A 22,236-nucleotide genomic window follows, 5' to 3' on the forward strand; every position below is an offset into this window, starting at 1 on the left:
ATAATTTAGTCGTCCATATGATGCAATTAAATGGCTTCAGTGTGAACTTCTGGTTAAGAATGCTAGAAGATTCGAAGTGCCAGCCTGGCAGTGCAGAAGCTATTTATTTCCAAATGTTGTTTTTCTAAACTGTTGGAACTCTAGGGAAGAGGAAGGGAGAAAGCAAATAGCTATTGAATTTGATACTGAAACTTAACGTGAAGTTGGTATATATCAGTAAGAAAGTCATGATGGCACAAGGATTACTGTGCAGCTTCTGCTCATTTTACCCCTGTGACATGAGTATTTACCTGAATGTTACCATCAGTAATGAAATTTTTTGAAAATCTGTGTTTTGTCCTTAAACTGAGTAGACAAAAGGATAGATTTGTTTCAGAAATGTCAAAGAAAGGTGGAATGAATGTCATCACCATGTAAATCCACTGAAGCAGTATGTTGATGATGTCATACACAGTTACATACAGCAGTGGATTGGGCTGTGTGCCTCTCGTTTGTTCCTGTCTTCTCTCACTTCAGTGTTCAATCAGTTTTTGCTATTGGAAATCTTTGTTTGTTAAAACCTATAGTAGAAATGAAAGGATTGAGAATGAATTATCTGTCACTTAGCCTTCTGTATTATTTGATAGCAGAGAAGCACTCTTGACTGTCAGCATATAAATAAATGAAAGGCTGAATTAAATGTCTGAGTTACTCACCATTCAGTGTGCTTGTGTAACACTTACTGAATTTCTTTTGGGCATTGTAAATATGTTTTAAGGATTTTGTTAAGCTCTCCTGTGTTTATTTGTTTATTTGGTGGGCAGGATGCAGACTAGTAACTGTTTTGAGGACAAGAGTAATTAATGTTGTATGTACAGGAGTCTTGTGGGGCAATTAAAATAGGAAGACAAGCAAAAGCATGTCTTTTATATGGGTGAAATGCAGAGGAGTTGTGCTGTGTCAGGTCAAGGGGGACTTCATTAAATGTGGAAATGCAAGACTGAGTTTTGGGAATGTGGTTTTCTGCGAAGAGTAGACAGGTGAAAGATGCCATGTTTTTTGAGTTAACTGTGTTAATATAATACATGCCCTTTTTGATGGATACATTTTGAAATGGAATGGGAAAAGGAATCACCATGCTTGTTTTGCTATGATACTAGGGAGAGATTTTCGCTCCTGTAATATATGTAGTTTTTATTAGTGATCATGAGGAAAGGAAAATGCCTTTCACCTTCAAGTTTTTATTTTCTACCACTTCATCAATTATCTCTTCCATTAGAGGCACAAGTTTCATGTGTCCTCTCATTTTTTAACTCTTTTACTTAATTTCTTCACAGAAAGGGTTGTCAAGCATTGGAACAGGCTGCCCAGGCAAGACGTTGTCACTGTCCCTGGAGGTATTTAAAAGGTGTGTGGATGTGGTACTTGGGGACATGGTTTAGTGGTGGACTTGGCAGTGTTAGATTAGCAGCTGGACTTGATGATCCTAGAGGTCTTTCCCGACCTAAATGATTTTGTGGTTCATTTCGTGTCTTCCTCTCTCTTGGAAGACAGTTCTTGATTTAAGTTTTTTTGTTTGGTTTGTTTGGTTTCGAATGCCTGTTAAGCAGTATGGCATATATAGATGAAAGTTGCTTGGAAAATGTGCATCTTACTACCCTATCATAGGGAAGGCTTTCAGGTGTTGCTAAGTTCTGCTCGAAATGAGGATTTGGTGACAGAGGTCAGTCATTCAGCTGCTGTCAGGTATGCAAAGACCTAATATGTAGAAAGCTTCAGTCTAAAAATAATTTTTATCACAGAGCTGTTACCTTGTCTAGTGAATTCTGGTGTGTTATTTGTTATCCTCTGTGGGTAAGGACGTTAACTCAAGAGCCAGTATTTATTAAGAAATAATACAGTTTGCTCTTGTTCAAGCACAGCCATTAGTCTTAAGATGAGGATCACTTCTCCTAGTTTATTGAAACTTTGAAGTTCTGAATTTGTTCTGTAATTTTGGAGGATAAAAGACTTAGAGAAGGTTAGATGCTGGATTTGGGATCTGTATATGTGAAGGGAGAGCAGCTTGAAGATTGGATACTCAATCTGTATGTTTACTTACATAAGCATAAAACAATTTAGTCATTGATTTAATAATTGAACAAATATATGTCTTTCAACAAATTTATGAGAAGTTTACTTCAGATTTTGTAGTATTTTTAAGAAGTGATAGAAACCAGAAGAATCCTTCAGAAGAGCAATTAATCTAAGTCTGACTGGTTTTAATTTGAGCATCCTGTTGTAGTGAGAGGTCTCCCTGCCTATGGCGGGAGTTGGAACTAGATGTTCTCTAAGGGCCTTTCCAACCTAAACCATTCTGTGACTTTTGTCCTCCACCAGAAGTAAAAGCTTTAGCTATTTATTTATTTGTTTGTTTGTTTGTAAATATTTAAGATCTTGACAGCACTTTGATTTATAAAGTAACAACTTTGGCTTTGGAAATCACGTACCTTTCTCGCTGTTATTATAACAGTGATAGCATCTTTTGTAGTCAAAGGAAAGTAAAATTTGAGTTGACAGAGCTATTACTGTAACAGTTGTTATGATGTCCTTTGTAGTTGAAGGAAGAGAAAACTGCAGTTGACAGAGGAATGAAATATTTTGATATCTTTGTTTCCAGAGTATGTAGTATGCAAATATTGCAGGGGGACGCATTTGGATTTATTAAGAATCTTAAATCCAGAGAACAAATTAAAAAAATCAGGTGGACGGTTCCTGCTAGTGGAAAAACATAATGCTAGAATACATTCTAAATTTTTAAATATTAAAAAGCATCTTGAAAAGTGTCTTTCTTTGTATTATTTTTCTTTAATAAAATAAAAGTTGCGCTTTAGAAGAAAAGGGTTTTTGGTCAAGTATTTGTAGCTTGTTTGCCAGCAGGTAACAGCTATATTTTCAGTGCTGAAAGAGCATTGCTGTAAGGTAAAGGAGAAATATTACGAGTATTCAGTAGACTACAGCTGTGAACTGAATGGTAAAAAACAACAGAGGAGCAATATTTTTAGTAATTCTTCCTTTTTGAGTTGGTTATATATATATGCCTTCTGTTCAGGGTTAAGCATGTTACCTTTAATAACGTGATGAAAGCTTACTTTAGTTGCTTGAGGACTGTCTTCATAATACTTTGAATTTCTATGTCACCACTTGGATTATCATACTAGGTTAAAACAGTGCTTGTTCCTATCAAAAAGCAACCACAAAGTCATAAAGCAGAAAACTAAGAATCTAGTTTGTGGCTGTTGTAGTACTGTGGTGGAGGGTTGAATGGCAATTTCTGTTTGTTTACTATACCTTTTAACTGCAGCCTAAGCTTTTGCCCAGAGTTGTCTTGGTTTTTTGTCTTTTTTGTCAAACAGGAATCTGTTTGCTCCTTTCAGAGGAGTTGTGGTGCTGATGGCCATTGTTTCCTTTTACAGCTGTGTGTTCAGAGGCACCTGTGCATGAGGAGAAGTTTGTTCTATGGCCTCAGAGCTGGGTGCCAGGGAGGATGGCAGCTGCTCAGAGCTGGCAAAACCCCTCTATCTGCAATATCTGGAAAAAGCTCTGCAACTGGATCAGTTCTTACGACAGACGTCTGCCATCTTTAACAGGAGTATATCCAGGTACCAAAAGCTGTTGTACTTTCCCTTGGGAGTGCCAAGGAAAGACAGGCATTTTTATAATATTGGTCCACACATACACCATATGAAGAATTTATCAGTGACTTGTTCGTTAGAAGCTCTTCTGCTTTGGGAGAGGTCACTTGGATTGCTCAGCCTAGAGAAGTGGAAATCTAAACAATACTATTAAATTTAATAATAAATCCAGCATTAACTCTGAGTTTTGAAACAAAGCTTTTCTGATTTCTTCTCTCTGGTGACCACTGATAGGATGTGAGGCAATGACATGAAATTTTGTCAGGGGAGATTTAGGTGGGATATTAAGGAAAGGTTCTCTAACAGGAGGGTGGTTGGGCACTGGGGCAGGCTCCCTAGGGAAGGGGTCACAGCACCAGCCTGAGAGAGTTCAAGAAGCCTTTGTACAACACTCTCAGGCACATGGTGTGATTCTTGGGGACTCTCTTGTGCAGGACCAGAAGTTGGACTTAAAGATTTTTGTGGCTCCCTTCCAACTTGGGATATTCTGTGATTGTATAAAAGACTTTGGACTGTGCTTCTCTCAGTTCATAGTGATAATACAGTGTGCTACCAGCTCATGTACAAATTCGTACAATGTTTTAAAGCTCTTTTTTGGTAGCTGAGTGGCCAAAACTTTCTTTGTCTGCAAAAAGTAGAATGAGGAAGCCCTAAGTAGATTTTCAGGGACACTTAGAGCCTTTAGTCATAAAGAAAATAGAAAGACTTGTCAGATGCAGAATTTGTCTAAGTTGTAGCAATGAGGCATCATCAATGTGTGTTTCTGTCCCAAAACAATCAAATATGTAATTTCATCAGTGTTTCAGTATTGCAGAGTTACAGAACTGCTAACAGAATGGGCAACTGATAACAGATATATTTATAAGCATGTGTTAAGACCCACAAAAGGATTAGAAAAGGTATATGTACATTTCTTACATATCCCAGTGAGTATGACAATATTATGGTTTGGTTTGACTTGCATAGTTCATGCTTCTAAAACTAGACACCTAGTTGAAGACTGGAGGTGCAGGTTGATAGCATAGCCAGGCTGGTCTCATGATTAACTGTTGCTAAGGGGTAAATGGGAAATTATTAACAGCAGTATTTCTAATGTGTAAAATTACATCTGAAGCAGTCAATACTCAAACATTTAGACAAATGCCCATATGTAAGAAAGCTGGATGGTCATCTTCTCTTTTGAATATTATCCTGTCATTGTCACTGTATTATGGATCTTCTTGCAGTGATGAAAGTGAAGATGGATTGGATGACAATCCTTTGCTGCCTCAGTCTGGGGATCCCCTGATGCAAGTTAAGGAAGAGCCTCCAGACTCCTTGCTTGGAGAGTCTTCTGGAGCAGGGAATTCTGGGATGCTGAACACACATTCCCTGAATGGAGTACTCCAGCCAGGTGGGCATGTATTAGGTTGAATCTCAGCTTTCTTTGGGTTAGTCTCGAAAAGCATTATTTCTAAGAACTTTTTTCTTTTCCTGTAAACAGAACCAAAGTCTGAAAAAGGGAGCTTGTATAATTTTTCCAAACTGAAGAAAAGCAGAAAGTGGCTGAAGGTAAGAATATTGGAAAGAAATGCAGCTATTGTGGAATCTGTGAGTAGAGTTACCCACCTAGCCGTTCTCAGTCATTTACCAACAGTCCTGGCTAACCAGGGAGATCCCAGTTGACTGAAAGTTTGCAAACATGACAACCATTTACAAGAAAAGCTGGATGGAGGGCCTAGGGAACTACAGAACTGTCAGCCTATCCTTGGTGCTCTGTGAAAGGTTATGGAGCAGATCATCTTGGGTGTCATCACACAGCATGTGCAAGATAACCAGGGGATCAGGCCCAGCCAGCATGGGTATATGAAAGTCGGGTCCTGCTTGACCAACCTGATTATATTCTGTGACAAGGTGACCTGCCTAATGGATGAAGGAAAGGCTGTGGATGTCTGTCTAGACTTCAGTAAAGCCATTGACACCATCTCCCACAGCATTCTCCTTGACGAGGTGGCTGCTCACATTTGGATGGGTGCATGGTTTACCAGGTGAAAACCTGCCTGCATGGTGGGCTCAGACAGTGGTGGTGCCTGGAGTTACATCCAGCTGATGGCCAGCTCCAGTGGTGATCCCCAGGGCTCAGCACTGGGCCTGGTCCTGTTTATTGTCTTTATCAATGATCTGAATGAAGTGATCAAATACACCCTCAGTCACTTGCAGACAAGTTAGGTGGCAGTGTTGGTCTGCTGGAGGGCAGGAGGGCACTGCAGAGGGGTCTGCATCATAGGCCAAGGCTGATTGCATGAGGTTCAATGCAGTGAATATCCTGAACCTGGGTGACAACAGCCCCATGCAGCACTAAAGGCTGGGGAAAGCATGTCTGTAAGGCTGCCCAGCAGAAAAGGACCTAGGGTGCTGGTTGAAAGCAGCTGAACATGATCCAGCAGTGTCCAGGTAGCCAAGAAGGCCAATGGCATCCTGGCCTGTATTAGCAGTAGTGTGGCCAGCAAGACCAGGGCAGTGATTGACCCCCTGTACTTGGTGTGCCGTTGAGGCCACACCTTGAATCCCGTGTCCAGTTTGGGCCTCTTGCTATGAGAAAGACATTGAGGTGCTGGAGCGTGTCCAGGGAAGGGCAGTGGAGCTCGGGAAGGCTCTGGATCACAGGTCTTAGGAGGAGCAGCTGAGGGAGCTGGGAGTATTAAGCCTGAAGAGAAGGAGATTTGGGGGGACTCCCTTGAAGGGAGATTGTAGTGAGGTGAGGATGAGTCTTCTCTCCCAAGTAATAAGCAGTAGGGCAAGAGAAATGGCCTCAAGTTGTGCCAAGGGAGGTTTAGATTGTATATTAGTAAATTTTTCTTCACTGGGGAGTATGGTCGAGCATTAGAACAGGCTGCCCAGGAAGTTTTGGAATCACCATCCCTGGAGGTGTCCAAAAGGTGTGTGGATGTGGCACATGAGGATGGAGTTAAGTGGTGGGCTTGGCAGTTGGTTTACATTCAGAATCTGAATTAATTTTAAATTAAACGAATCCATTATAAAATGTATTAAATGGAGATTTGGGACTTGACTGAAAATTTGTTTTTACGTTGAACTCAGTACAAGGTCTCAGTGAGGGTGGCAGAAGAGAGCAGAATCGTGGCTTTATGCTGTCTTTGTGTTTTCACTGTATTGTAGCCATCTCAAGTTTGCAAAAACATGTTGCCAAGAGGTCAAACAAGAGCCAAACTTGCAGAAACCGATGCAGGTAGAAGTGGTAGAATAGCAGGACAAACTACAAATGGGGTGGGGAAGCACCTGCAAATGACACAACACAAAATACCCCTGCTGTTGTCTTGGCTTTTCTCACTGCTGCTTTTCTGAGACCACAAACAGACAAAGTGGACTAAAATGATTTAACTATCACAAACTAACAGGAAACTGCTTTCCTCCAAATCAGAAAATGTGTATTGGATTCACTGCTATACAGGTCTGCTCCTCAGAAAACTATTTTCTATGAGTCTTTTTAGATGGACACATTGTTAGTGCTAAGTATCATTGGGTGAGTTGGGTGAGACCCACACCCCTTTATTAGGTAAAGGCTCAAGAGTCCTTTGCATAAATAAACAGGGACTTGGGATTGTTAAATTAGTTCCCATTTATTCTTGTTAGAGTATCCTTCTGAGTGATGATTCCAGTGACACAGATTCACCAAGTGATGAGGATGGAGAGGAGGAAGAAGAATTTTCTCTTTCAAGGGAAGAACTTCACGATATGCTGCGATTACACAAGTATAAAAAATTGCATCAAAGTAAATATAGCAAAGACAAGGAGGTAAAAAGAGATTTTACATTTTCTTGATTTTTATTCTTTCCTTTAACTGTATTATTTTAACTCCTCTTATGTTTTTATCAAAACTCACAATTTTGTGAACTGGAAAATACACTGTTCGGTAGACAGTAACTGTCTAACAGCACTTTTCGACAAGGGTTATTGAATCAATTACATACATGGAATGAAAGATGCTGTGAATCTGTCAGTAATGTACATAACTAGTACTGGCACATGTTATATATAGTTTCCACAGTGCTCTGTCCCAGTCACTAGAGCAAATTCTGGGTGTTAAAATGCAAGATTTGGATGATATATATGCAATGTATATGAAAATGGAGAGGCTGTGAGTTAAATTCTAATACAGGTACTAGCTGCTATTCAAGTGTATTTTATATCATCATTAAAGTGATGAATAGTAAGGTGATGTTTACAGTCTTGAAAGGGAGTCCCTATTTTACTACTTTGTCATTTTCTGACATGATTTGAGGTTTTACTTGACTTTTTCTTTCTTTTTACCTTTTTTGTTTGCTTGTTTTGGACTTTCTTTTGATACTTTCTTTCTTTCTCTTAGAAGAAAATAGTCTGCTGCATTTTTGCATTTTTCTTAATAGTAAGCCAAATTCCATGGCTGCTTTGATTCTAATAATGTATTTCTTCAAATTATAAGGGCTTTTACAGAAATGTTCACTGCTGATTTGAATTGCAGCAGAAAGTCTTAGATGAAGGAGGTTATCCTATTCTGTTATCTGTTAATGTGTCTGAAGTTAAAATTTGTCCTCCTGTTTTATATTCTTTTCGAATCTCTCCGGAAGAGTGAAGAAATATTTTTCCACCCAGGTCTTTGCTTCTCTCTACTTTTTTCTTTTGTTTTCGTGTGAAGCTCTGAACCAATATTGTGTTAGCTTCTTGAAATATTGCATAGCTACACAAATATTCATACACCACATTTTTAAACTCGTCATAGCTTTGCTAGATTTTACACAAATACTTCTTTCCAGACTTGTAAGAAATAATACCCAGTGAAATTAACCAGTGAGAGATTGTTAGATCAGCAGTACACAGTTATGGAGGAAGAGGAACATATATCAGAAAAGTTTGTTTATGCTTGTGATCTCACTTTTCAAAAATCTTCTATTAATTTAAAAGTATGCTTAGATTTTAATTAGTTAATTTCTGAGCAGTACTGCCTTTAATTTGCCTGTTTATGTGTAACCTGTGTGGAATTCTTCACTACTTCATTTGAATAATGCTGGGAATATACTGGCATTTTTCATCATTTAGAGGAAAAAATGTTGAGGCAGCTATATTTTTACTTGACAATCTAAGTGTTCAAGTTATTTGTCCTTGTGGAAGTCTTTTAAATGCCTTTTCTTTAAACCTGTCCTTTTACATCCTTTGGAATGATAAAGTAGAACATGTATGTTATTTGGGAATGCAGGCCAAACAAATGTTGGGTCCAATAACTGGACCTCTTCATGTAGTATGTTGTCTTGCTGGGCAGCACCTGCATGGAGAAGACAGAGCAGTATGTTTTGAAAGTGCAACCTTCACTGCATCTCTTACTTAACCAGGTGGGCTCGGTTCCCTGTGCTCCGCTTGGAGGCCACCCCTGGGAGCAGTGGTTTCACTTTAGACTCTCTGATAGTTGATACCAAATGCAAAATATGGAGAAGTGCATGCTTCCTGATCTCTTCTTTATGTTCAAGATCTGAGCTTGTTTAGGGGCTGTCTGTGTTACCTGCTCACTCTCCCCTTCAGTTGCAGCAGTACCAGTACTACAGCGCGGGGCTGCTCTCTACCTACGACCCCTACTATGAGCAGCAGCGCCACCTGCTAGGGCCCAAGAAAAAGAAGTTTAAAGAAGAGAAAAAAATAAAAGGTAAAGTCACGAACTCATGCTTTTAAATGGCTGCTGTAATTTAACTTCTGTCCTACATTGTTTCATTTGGTTAAACATAAATGTTCAAAACTTGTGGGTTTTGCAGGGAAATACCGTGTTCTGGCAAAGGAATATGTCTTCAGAAAATATTGTGCTTTATCCTCTGGCTTCTAGAAAGCTAGGGTGGAAAAAAGGTGTGTGACTGGGGACTTCATAGCTTAAGATTTTCTTTGTGGACCTTATTCAGTGGTTTGGAATCTATAAACATTGTTTCATATCATGGTTCATTTACTCAAGAGTGTTTTGAAAACATGATAGGTCCTTGAAAAGTTTAGAGCTTATCCAGTACCTGAATTTGTAGTTTTAGTGATCAGGAAGTTTCAGGGGGTGAGTGTTTTCTGGAAAATAGAAGGAACTCGGAGTTGATGTTTGATGTCAGTTAGAATAGAATTATATCTCTGACATAACAGCTGGAGTTTCTGAGATGCACATTTACCAGGAAATACAGTTTCCTTTCTTGGTTGGTCTGGCAGTAGTTGTAAATCTGTAAAGAAGCAGAGAAGGCTATGAGCTGTCAGCATGAGGTGAACTCTCTTAGTATAAGTACTTAAGTTTGATCTGTGTTTTAAAGGGGTTATTTCAGGCTGGCTTCCATTGTTTTTGCAAGTTCCTTTAACTGTGGTAGCTTTTTTCTCCATTATGCTTGCAGCATCCATAATTTTGCATACTCACAGCGAACATTTTTAATATCTGATACCAGTATCAATTTCCTCTGAAAGCTGGTATGACATGACAACATGCCAATATCTTTCAATGCAGTCTTCTCTTTGCTGAGAAGTTTGCTTTGAGACTTATTGTACCAGATGATAATGTTGTCACCTTTAAAAGTCTTACCTTTATGTAGCTTTAAGTAGAATTTTGCCACAAAGCAAGAAATGTGCACCAAGTCCAAGACATTTTAACTCTCAAGGCATGTTTCCCTGGGTGGAAGTAATTGCATTTCACCCCTCTATTAAACAGGAAGATCTTTCCATTATAAAGTACTGAGAAAATATCTAATAGTATAAATTAATTGCACCAGAATTGGGAAACATGGATAAGTTTGGCTTTTTTGTTGGTTCCACATATAAATTGACTAGGAGAATTTACTCAGGAAAGGTGTCTGATTAAATGTGCCCCAAAAATAGAAATGTATTTTTATGATTGTTGTTGCCATGCAGGCAAGTTGAAAAAAGTGAAGAAAAAGAGGAGACGGGATGAAGAACTCTCTTCAGAGGAGTCACCACGACGCCACCATCACCAGACCAAAGTTTTTGCCAAGTTTTCCCACGATACACCTCCACCTGGGTCCAAGAAAAAGCATTTGTCTATTGAGCAACTTAATGCACGTCGGCGCAAAGTGTGGCTTAGCATTGTTAAGAAGGAGTTGCCAAAGGTGAGCTTGGCTAATGGCAGTAGATCTGTGATGATACAAGAAAGTGAAATAGAAAATTAACTTACTGGGGACTTGACACTTAGAAAAACAGAGTAAAGTATGACCTGATTTTTCCAGTGGTCATTAATGACCTACCTGGAATTCTGTAATCCATAAGCAACGTGTAGTTGAAATATCACCAGTGGTACCTAAATGGATCATGCAGTGCTCTGCCGTGGCTATTCAATCCTTGGCAATGAAAAGTGCAGGAAGCTCTAGCAGGTACTCACACTCATCTGCAGGATAGCAGTATAGAGCAAACCACTATCTAGGTTTACAGCAGAGTTCAGAAAATGGATGTTTCAGTCACAACACCTGTGTTTTTCAAACCTTACCTCAGAAACAGATTAGGGAAAAGTGTATCATTTACAGTACAAGCTTCAGGCACATTTGAAATAGAAGGTTGGATTCACTGTTGGTAGTTTTCTGAGATGGTCAGAGTGGACCCTAGAACCTGCTTTTTGAAGTTCACAGTCAGCAGACTTTGAATTCTACAAGAAGGCATGACTGTGTCATCCTGTATGGACTTAAAAGCCGAACAAAGGATATGTGCAGTGAGAGAGACCATATTTTTTCAAAAGATGAATTTTGATCATGTGAAGAACATAGGATCTACATAAATTCTTGACATCTTTGGGAAACAGTGGAAAATATTGTTTGCCTCAGTGATAAAAATGGAATAGGAGACCTCTGCTTTGCAACAGTAGTAATTGAAGAAACAATTGTGAAAAAAGTGGTGTTTTGCATGCTTCCTTCAGGATTTGGAATATATTTATGTATGCCTTCAGTAATTTAGGGATGAAAAGCTGTTTCAGTCAAAATGAAAAATAATTACAGTATCTATTCTCAATTATACAGTAGCGTGCATGACTGAAGTTGGTACATGTACCTGCTGAAGACTAGATAGTGATTTTTTTAAAATACTGTGAAGCTATTACCCTTTAACTAATTTACAGGTTGTGCTCTTTTACAGGCATACAAACAGAAAGCTTCAGCCCGTAACCTCTTCCTAACCAACAGCAAAAAGGTAGGTGGTGTTCAGTTTCATACTGTTCCTTGTACTGGATATAATAAACAAACTGTAACCTCTCTGTTTCTTACAATACTGACTATACTAGCAGGGCAGTATAGGAGAAAGAACTGTATACAAGTAATTGTGATTTATTATAAGGCTTTTCATTTTTTAGCTGTGTTGTTTTGTCTTGTTTCATAAGCAACAGATGAAACAAACAACATGAGTTCCTTTCATGAGATCTTTCTGGCTTTTGAAAGATTTAGTTTGTACATTTTAAATTTACTAATCTTTGATACTGTACATTAGTGGCTTTGGTACACTTCGACTTTTGAGTTGCCCATCTATCCGCTAATTAAAACTTGCTGGTTTTAAGCATTCTGGTTGAAATCAAAGGGGCTCTTGGAATATTAAGTGCTTTAATTTAGATAAATATGTAGAGGACCTGAGATTTTAAATAGAGCAGTTTTCAGCATAAGTGATTGCGAAAGTAATCCATCTTCTCATCAGACTCTTCTCTGAGAATTGGCATTGTTTCTACCTGGAGAACTTTGCTTACAAACACTGGGTAACAGCTTTCTGAGCACTTTCCAAGGGTTATGCTCAAGTGTCTGATTCATTTATATGGCTAATTATGAAAAGGTAATCAAGTATATGACTGAGAATTGTTAGAGACAAGGTGATGAAGGAAATTTCGCGTTCTGTATATACGTTATCGAGAAAGGGATATGTATGTAAGCAATGCAGAAAATGAGACTTGCTTATATGTTTAAGAAACTTGGCCAGTAGAATTTACATTTTTTGAAGTTCCACTTTTTTTTCCCCTTCATTTTGTTTTATCATTTGAAATCTGTATGTTAGAATTGTTGATGTGCAAATTTTGGTGGAAGAAAAAACTGTCACAAACTAAAAACCCAGCAATTTTGATCACTATTACAATGTGATCAAATAATTTCTACTTGAACAAAAAAATTACATTTTCTGGTGCTTCATGAAATAGTAGCAAAAGTGTAGAATGCTCCCTCACTTTTCTGTGTATTAATGTGAACAGAATCGTGTTCCACCAATACTGCTATTGCAGTATTCTTAACTATATTCTTATTGTAAAGTGAAAAAATAACTCCAGAGAAGTGTCAAGAAATAGGTGAGTAAGAGCTGTAGGTAAGCCCTGAATTTTGTTCTTCTGAGTCCTTTTCAAGGACCTATCCATCAGATCAGTCTTTTAAGTATTATGCCATGCTGAAACTGTCTTCAGATTTTGTCTTCTCCACCATCTCAAAATTTTTTTGAAAGATTGCATTCTCTCATGCCATTTCAGAAGCATTGCTGCTGAGTAAAGTATCACAATTTTTTCTCTTTCGAAGTATCAGACTTGGTTATAATTAAATCTGATACTGTTTGTTGCTGGCTTTCTTTACAATCTGCCCATTTTACCACTGTTACCAAATGTTATTTCCTTCTAGCTGGCCCACCAGTGCATGAGGGAGGTCCGTAGAGCTGCTATCCAAGCCCAGAAAAACTGTAAGGAAACTCTACCACGAGCACGTCGTCTCACCAAGGAGATGCTTCTCTATTGGAAAAAGTATGAAAAGGTGGAAAAAGAGCATCGGAAACGAGCTGAGAAGGAGGCTCTGGAGCAACGCAAGCTGGATGAGGAGATGAGAGAGGTACAGCAAAATCACAGATTGCTGATACTTCATATGCTGAGGAGACACAGAAGTGACTGGATAATTTGAGTTTCTAAATCCAAGCCATGAAATTCAGTTATTTGTTCTGTTTTGGTGCTATTCCACATATTTCTTCTGCTGTCTTATTTTTATTTATGTAATTATTCTAATGTTAGCAGGAGGTGATTAAAAAAAACCCTTCAAATTGCATAAATTCTTTATAATTGAGTAAAATTGAGGAAGGAGTCAGAGAAGCTGTGCATGTCTCACAGACATACACAGCTCAGTGTTGGTAAGGGCCAACATTTTGTAATGGTTTGTATATCTTTCTGGATCCAGAAGGGAAGACACTTTGACATTGAATTTTTTGTCCTGTTCTTTTTTTCCCCTGCTGCTGTAAGATGATTCTGTCATTTATGTACGAGACACAGAATTTTTCTGTGCTTGCTTTTTTGTTAACCAGCTGGCAACTTCTTGAACTCTATTACAGAGTAAAAGGGATTGACTTCAAGAGAGTTTCCTTGTAAAAGCTCTCTAGTGAAACTGTGGTTGTTATTCTAGATATATATACCTTATATGAGGAAAGGTTGAATCTTAAAACTAAATATAAGGCATTATAATGCTTAAATTATGCTTGCATTTATTGTGTTCCTCTCATTCTTACAAATTCATTAACATTTGGTAAAGTTTTCTGCTGACTTAGATAAATAGACAAATTTTAACAGTTGCATTTTTTGCCAAAGCCTAAGGGTGAACAGAGCTTCCGCAATGCCTTGCTGAATGCTGAGTAATGATAATATCTCAAATCTATTACCTGTTGATGTACTCATGTGTACTACCATAATTCCCTCTACTAATAAGTAACAGAATGTGGGAGTGAGGTTGCCATGAGAGCATTTCTTAACTGCTGAGTTCCTTTACTATAAACCACTAAAGTTGTGCTATTTTTTGTTGGTATTTTTATTTTTCAGTGTAAACAAAACTTTGAAACTTTCTCTTAATAGATTATGGTGTTTTTTGTAATGATTACTGAATTTAAAAAAACTTTTCATTTACAACATTTTTATATTTTAGTATAGATATTTATGGTGTTGGTCAGTGTTCTTATGTGCAACTAATAATGTAGCACTTCAAAGTGATGTGCTTAACATAATCTAGGTAGATTGGTTGTTGATATATTATTAGATGATTTTTTTTTGTTTAATTATATCTTTAACATTGAACTCTTATCCTGTCTCTTTTTCCCCTTCTTTTGTTTTTGATAAATGCTCTTCTCTTAGGCTAAGAGACAGCAGCGAAAACTGAACTTTCTGATCACACAAACTGAATTATATGCCCATTTTATGAGTCGTAAACGAGATAGTGGACATGATGGGATACAGGAGGAAATCCTGCGCAAACTGGAAGACAGTTCTACCCAAAGGCAGATTGATATTGGTGGAGGAGTAGTGGTCAACATCACCCAAGAAGATTATGGTAAATGATTCATCTACAGTCCTTTCCTTGCACTCTTTTGAAATTTACTGTACTCTGTGTGTTACTGTGAAAACTTAACAATTTCAAGCATAACATCCTTCTCTGCAAGAAGGACTGCTGCAATTATTGGAATTTATCTGTGTGTTTGAGTGGTTACTGATGCAGAGCTCTAATATGGGTATGGTATTTTCAGATAGCAACTATTACAAGGCCCAAGCTCTGAAGAATGCTGAGGATGCTTACCAGATTCATCAAGCCCGGGTATGTATTTTTTGATCCATGAAGTAGAAGAGCAAGCAGAGTAATTGGTTTGTACAGTACCACAGTACCAGGATCTTTCATAGCAGTCAAGTCAATAAGGTTAATCTGGGGGCCAGATTTGAATTTAATTCCATATACACATTTTGTGTTAAACCAGTAGAAAACCAGAGTATAAGGATTTGGGCTGTAGGAACAGACTTATTTTCTCTTCATTTCTGGCGAGTATCGTGTCTTAATGTGAATTGTAAAGCCTTTTACACTACAGTTTCTTGATAATTCACCATCTTATGCATTACCTTCCTCTTCCTGTTCAGACCAGATCATTTGATGAAGATGCAAAGGAGAGCCGGGCAGCTGCTTTACGGGCTGCTAACAAATCTGGGACTGGGTTTGGAGAGAGCTACAGTTTAGCAAACCCATCTATCCGAGCAGGAGAAGATATTCCACAGCCTACCATTTTCAATGGAAAACTGAAAGGTTATCAGCTGAAAGGCATGAATTGGCTGGCCAACCTATATGAGCAGGTATATGAGTACATCTTGCAAATTTTTATAACTTGTGGGATTATTTAAGTCATTAGAGTAAAGTTGACTGTGTATAGTTGATCTTTAATGTATTTGGAAGAAAGAAAAGTACTAGGTAGGCCATGTACCAGTGTTCTTGATTATTTAGGACATAACAACTTTGAATGGGGCTTTGAATTCAATATTCTTTGTGTGGTTTATACAACTGTTTATCACTTAGATCATACATGGAAGAGACTTTTCCTGCTTGTAGTTGTATACTGTTTCAGACTTGGGTCAGCAGATAAATTGCAGGCAATCTTGTCCTTGTGAGTGTGCACAGGTCACATTGGGATCATGAAGTGCAGAGAGGCTTAAGGGAAAAATTAGACTGAGAGATGAATGAAATACAGTTGAGATCAATTACATCTCATGAGCATATGCAAGAGATGATAAAGTTTCAGAGTTGTTACAGTGGGGTTATTCCCACTCAATTCAGTAGCAACTGTTCTGCCAGTTCTTTGTAGTTTAAAAAGTAGTAAAGTGAAGGTGTTCATTTATGGATCTTTTGCAGGGCATCAATGGAATCCTGGCAGATGAAATGGGTCTGGGTAAAACAGTACAAAGTATTGCTCTCCTTGCACATCTGGCTGAGGTAGGTGGGTTGTACCTTGTTCCTGGGTAGTATGCTTCATAGAAGATGCATACTTTTCACATGTTGGAAATGAATTTCGGATTATAAAGGTTAAATGTCTTAAAGGCTATTTTATATATTGTTTCCACATGGAGCCATTGAAATAGTTATAAATATGAATGTATGTCAATTTTTATTTATATAGAGTTTTCATTTATTCACAGAATAAAATCTTCTCACTTGCACTAAATGTAAAAGCCTCAGGAGAGAACACGCACACTTGATGGTTCACTGAGTTTTACAGATCAAAGTGCTCAGATTCTGAGCTTCATGGCAATTAGCATTAATTTCCATATTCCAGTGGGGTTTTTTAGGAAGCATAGCGATTCTTTTGTGCCAGGGCAGACAAACAAAACAGAATTAGCAACAGGAGCTTACTTCTTAATGCAGAAATAGATACATTTATTTAAAAAAAATAAAGGTCTTGATTGCAATCCAGTCACTTGCCCTAAATAGGAGATATCAATGAAGTGATACTAGAAGCAAAATTAGCTGCACTAGTGACCAAGTGACAATTGTGTGCATTTCTTTACGTTACTGCTACTGTTAGCCAAAATACTGTAAAGGTGTGCAGAGCTGAAGATTCTTGAGCTCATCTGTATGGAAAGAAAAACAAGATAAGCTTGTCTTCCTGTGCCACTCCACCCAGAGATTTTTCGAAGGTTACACAGGGCTTTTTTCTTCTGCCTTTCCCTTAGGAGGGCCAGCTTGTAACTGCTAATATATTAATGGATCAACTCAGTTGTTCACCAGAGAGCACTGTAATTTGTGATGTGGCAGAGCAAAGTTTTTCAATATGACCTCAAGTTCTTATCAAAATGACAGGGGCTGTTAGTAACATGCAGGTGGCAACTCTCAGAAACAAAGGAGTTTGTTCTGGGAAGAACTTTGCTGTTATGAAATAAGTTTTGGTTAAACATTAGATCTACTCTGTTTGATTTTGTATCACCCTACTGTGCAGGAAGAGGTTTGCTATTTTGCATACAGTTTCCTCTCATGTAATCACTGTCATTTAGTAGATTTAAAACCATATCAAACCATTTCTTTATCACCTTACTTCAATTATTTTTTTAAATTTAATTTTTTATGTGCGTTTTCCAGAGAGAGAACATCTGGGGACCTTTTTTAATAATTTCACCTGCCTCTACTCTGAACAACTGGCACCAGGAGTTTGCCAGATTTGTACCTAAATTTAAGGTAATAAGCATGTCCAAGAAATTGCTTTCTGTTTCCTCGAGAGCAAACTATTTTGTTCTCCTGAGTTCTGTATCACATCTGGGTGCTTACTGAATATAAAACTCTGTAATGGACCTGTTTCTGCTATTTTTTTTTCCATCATCCTGGTATTTTTCTGAAGTGTTTAGTTATTTAGGGCTTAAAAATATTCTGACTTTAATTACATGGTTTTCATTTTGCATTGACTTAATGACACCTTCTCAGTAAGGAACTGTAGTAGGTCAGGAAGTGAATGCATAATTTTAATGTGTGGGCTTGGCAGCAGAACCAAGAATTATATACCAAGTTTTATATAATGTCTTTGGGGTTAGAGCTGTGTTTTCAGTCATTCATATGAATTTGAGTCAGATCAAGATTGTATGTGAACAAACGCTGAACAGATAAGAGGGAAGCAAAATACAGTTATTACATAAAAATAGAAGAAATATGGACATACAGTTAATAATCAAGGAAAAGCAGAGAAGTGAAGCATAAATAGATAAGAACAAAAAGATTGAAATAAAACAAACGGAATTTTTCAGCTATATTGTGACTGTGAAAACATAGTAAACAGTAAATTAGAAAGCAAGGAACTATCAGTTACTGGAAAACAAGCTGCTTACCTGTCCCCCAGTGGAAAACATTGGAGTGTTGCAAAGGAAAATTTGAAAAGAAATGTGTACTGCTAAAACAGTGCTGTAATTTCAGAATTCAGATAGACAGAAGTGTCAGAAGCTTGCAGTTACATCTGCAAAGAGGAACAGATCATAATTTAAGTATTTGGGTTGTTAACATAATAACCTTTGATATAAAGAAGCCTTGATTGGTTTTTTTGAAACATCAGATTTTTCTTTTTACAGAAAACAGTAGAAGACACCTAGTTGTGACTAACCGCTATACCAGTAACATCAGGCTAATTGTTTGAATGTCTTGGCTACTTAAAAAAGTATGACGAAGAAACTTTGAATGTATTACTATAAGTTGATTTTATACTTGATTTTTGATCTGGGGCAGGGCAAAATTAAAGGACTTAGCTTTTACCAAATAGCTTGCTTTGGAGATCTTGATGAGACTGTACATTGGTTGTGGTGTTGTTTAGTTTGAGGTGTCTGTATGAGAAGAAGTTGTGCTAGAGCATAGTTCAATAGTTTTTATTTGAGTGACTTGTATTTTGGAATAAATTGGCATTACCGAGCCTTTAAAGCAACTAAGAAATTCAACTGAAGAAATTCAAACACTTGTTTTATTGAGGAGGCATTCAAAAGAAAAAAAAACCAACACAACGAAAAAATAATCCATTCATGTCTTTTCGTAGCCCAAAATAATAGGGGCTCTTGATTAAAAAACTTGAGAGCTGTTGGCCAATCTATCTGCTTTGTCTCACTTCCTTTGATCTATTCATTGTATGGAATAGGCAAGCAACTGTTTATGCTTTCTCCATCTCAGGAATGAAATACAGCAAATGTTTGAAAAATGCAGTCAGGATGCTTGTGAAAAGATAGTTTTCTCTTTTTTGACTTAAACACCGAACTGTTTATATCATTGTATAGCTGTTCTTTGGCATGCTGATCTTATTGCATGCTGATGTTTACCTCATCCATGGAACAAAATGTATTTTAAAAATAAGTTTTCTAAACTTACCGTCACATGTTTACAACTTCAATCAATCTTATTTTCAACCAGTTTTGTTTCTTTCTCTAATCATACAGAAGTGTGTAGTCAGTTCTGCTTGTAGTAAATCACAGTGAATTTATGTCCCTGGCAGAATATGTAAACTAAAAGACAAATCACTTTTCAGTCATTCTGGTTGTTTTACAAACAACAGTAGGAAGAGTATTCAATTAAAGGCTTTTGGAAACTGTCAGTTGAAGTTGTAAGACTTTTCACCGCCTCAGAAAGCAGCATTCTTCCTCTCTCCCAAACCTCCCAGTCTTAGCTGACTGTGTTTCCCCCAGACAGGAGATGGCAGTACAGTGTTATTAACCAGTGGCAGGAGTCAGTGCTGTGCAAGGGTCTGAGTAATAGGACCTGTGCAGTTTTGAACTGTAGATAGTTTAACAGCTTTCTCTGGCAGTAGTGCTTGCTTTTAAAATTCTTATATTAAATATATCCATGCCAGACATTTTAACTTCATCTCAGGTTTTTGGGGTCAGTTCTGAAATAGAAAACCAACAGGACCATAGGGGTTGTTAAACAGGCAGCAAGCCTTCTAGTCCTCTAGCTTTAACTATAGCAGTTGAGTGCAGACCTCATTCTGCCATAAGCAAAATATCATTTTTAATTTTTAGAAAAACCTGACTAGAAGGTTTGTGCTAAATGCTAATGGGCATTTTTAGATTCTCAGCATAGCTTGATCAGGCCAAGTTTCTTGATGCCTTTTCCTGGAATGCTCTTTTTCAAAGTATTTTTAAATGCTTTCTGATTTTTCTCGATGGTAAAAAGATAATTTCCCTTTTTGTTGTTTTGAAGAAAGAAGTATGTCATTTTGTACACTACAGACTTTAAAATTCCAGAGCTGGTGTCATTTTTTGAAAATAATGTATTTCTATTTTTTTTACTGTTTCAGGTGCTACCTTATTGGGGAAATCCCCATGATAGAAAGGTGATCAGAAAGTTCTGGAGTCAGGTAATGCCAGCATGAATGTGCACTTCGACTGTCTTTCTCTGTGCACAGTAAACCAGAAACTGTTGCTACACATCACCAAATTAAACTAATGTGTGGATGCAGAGTTTCATAATTCCTGTAGTAGCATTTTCATTAAGATAATGAGATGGAAGACTTCTCTTGTGCTGAAGAGCAATACCATACAGGGCAATTCAATGCGGTGTGGGGTTCAGATGAAGAACTAGAGCTCTGTAAATAAAGCAGGAAGTTTCAGTGTCAAGGACTGTTTATTCTGTTTGAGTAACCTAGCTCGGGATATCCCAATACAGAATCCCTGCAGTTCTGTCAATATTGTTCCTTATTTAACAATAGCATTTTGTAGGGTTCAATACCCAGGTCTTGTCTTGCCTTGCACATTAAGAAGCATCTGAAATTGTTCAAGGGCTGAAGTCCAGGTCCACTAGTTGAGTAACTCTGATATAATAATTTATACAAGTCAGCTGTGGAAAATGCAGTAGTAATGAGAAGATTGTAAAACAGAAGTCTGAAATGACAGTGAACTCTTGACAATGTACTTACATGATGTGGACATTTGTTTCTCCTTTTGTGGTTGTAGAAGACATTGTATACTCAGGACGCTCCTTTCCACGTGGTAATTACCAGTTACCAGCTGGTAGTGCAGGATGTGAAGTATTTCCAGCGAGTGAAGTGGCAGTATATGGTGCTGGATGAAGCACAAGCACTCAAGAGTAGCTCCAGGTAATAAACTAACTGGAAACAAAATCTTTTCTGTGTATCAGCCTCTTGGAGGAGTATCAAAAAAGCATCAAGAGAACATAAATTGATAGAAGTTAAAATTGACACACATAAGACCCCTTAAGTATCTAACCTAGTTAAATATCTATATAACTCTCTGACACTGGATAGATCCATTAGATTTTCCAAATATGAAAAACATAATTAAAAGGTAGCTCTGGAGCAGAAACTTACATGGAGCACGGGACAGTTAAACAAAAGAGTGTGAAATGCTGTTCACTTTCCCTCCTGACTACTCACATAATTCTTCCTGGTGAATGGTCTCTAGTCTTTAGCTTATATTGCTTATATTGGCTCCATTAAATGCATTATTTTGATTCCTTATTCAGTGGCACTTCCAGACATGAATGAAGGTCAGAACCCCATGAGTACAGTTGGCTGCAGTAAAGCCCAGTCTGTGTTATGAGACTCTATGCCAGAAAATTTTCTGTTTGTTTTCAAGTAATGGATTTGTCCGTCTTTATTTCTGTAATTGCTTTCCCATAACCTTTGTCCAAGTTGCCACTGTACACAGTAAATTGAGAACTGCTTTAGATGCAGGCTGATTCTGACCAAAGTTTGTCTCTTCAGCATTCTTGGGAAACCATCCCTCAAAGATTATTTTAATGTGTAGCTCAGCACTCCTGCCACAGTAGCCTATACACTTCCTCTTGTAGAGTGTGAAAAAATACATGACATTCTGATTCAAAGTACCTGTTTCTTTTGGAAAGTTAATTATTCTGATCATGAGACTTTACTAGTAAGCATTTGTTTTAAAAATGAGTAAAAAAGATATTAGAAAAATAAAATAAATTACCCTCTTTTATTTTTTTTTTAATTGGGGAAAGGTTTTTTTTTTCCTGTAGTTGTCTTTTGAAGGACTGGGGAACAGCTGTAATAGTTTTGTCCAGTGACTTCCAAAGATCTTTTGGGAAACTCACTGGAAGCAATTTGCCTTAAAGTACCTTATGTTTCATATCATTCTACAGTTTTCTCTATAAAATATTTTTCTTGCTTTTATTCATCAGTGTTCGTTGGAAGATCCTACTACAGTTCCAGTGTCGAAACAGATTGTTGTTGACTGGGACCCCGATCCAGAACACAATGGCTGAGGTATTTGGGAGCTCAAAAGAGTGGATTTTTCTTTATAACAATACAACATACTAAATATATGTAAACAGTTGAGAAATCTGTTGTATTTGTGTGGTGG

General features: G+C 37.6%; 1 protein-coding gene across 1 annotated transcript in view; it reads left to right on the forward strand.

Moving 5' to 3' along the window:
* The first annotated feature begins 1,233 nt into the window (after nucleotides 1–1,233).
* The window catches only part of INO80 (INO80 complex ATPase subunit), a 58,347-nt gene continuing 37,344 nt past the window's right edge, over nucleotides 1,234–22,236 (forward strand). The window contains 17 exon segments of the mRNA XM_031055823.1: nucleotides 1,234–1,387; nucleotides 3,435–3,620; nucleotides 4,880–5,046; nucleotides 5,137–5,204; nucleotides 7,284–7,445; nucleotides 9,204–9,324; nucleotides 10,545–10,759; nucleotides 11,772–11,825; nucleotides 13,274–13,477; nucleotides 14,758–14,953; nucleotides 15,147–15,214; nucleotides 15,529–15,738; nucleotides 16,292–16,372; nucleotides 17,513–17,608; nucleotides 20,193–20,252; nucleotides 20,848–20,990; nucleotides 22,055–22,139. Coding sequence (XP_030911683.1) covers nucleotides 3,478–3,620; nucleotides 4,880–5,046; nucleotides 5,137–5,204; nucleotides 7,284–7,445; nucleotides 9,204–9,324; nucleotides 10,545–10,759; nucleotides 11,772–11,825; nucleotides 13,274–13,477; nucleotides 14,758–14,953; nucleotides 15,147–15,214; nucleotides 15,529–15,738; nucleotides 16,292–16,372; nucleotides 17,513–17,608; nucleotides 20,193–20,252; nucleotides 20,848–20,990; nucleotides 22,055–22,139 — 2,073 coding nt within the window. The 5' untranslated portion in view covers nucleotides 1,234–1,387; nucleotides 3,435–3,477.

Source organism: Geospiza fortis, unplaced genomic scaffold, assembly GCF_000277835.1.
Source record: "Geospiza fortis unplaced genomic scaffold, GeoFor_1.0 scaffold66, whole genome shotgun sequence".
In the NCBI taxonomy this organism is placed as follows: domain Eukaryota; kingdom Metazoa; phylum Chordata; class Aves; order Passeriformes; family Thraupidae; genus Geospiza; species Geospiza fortis.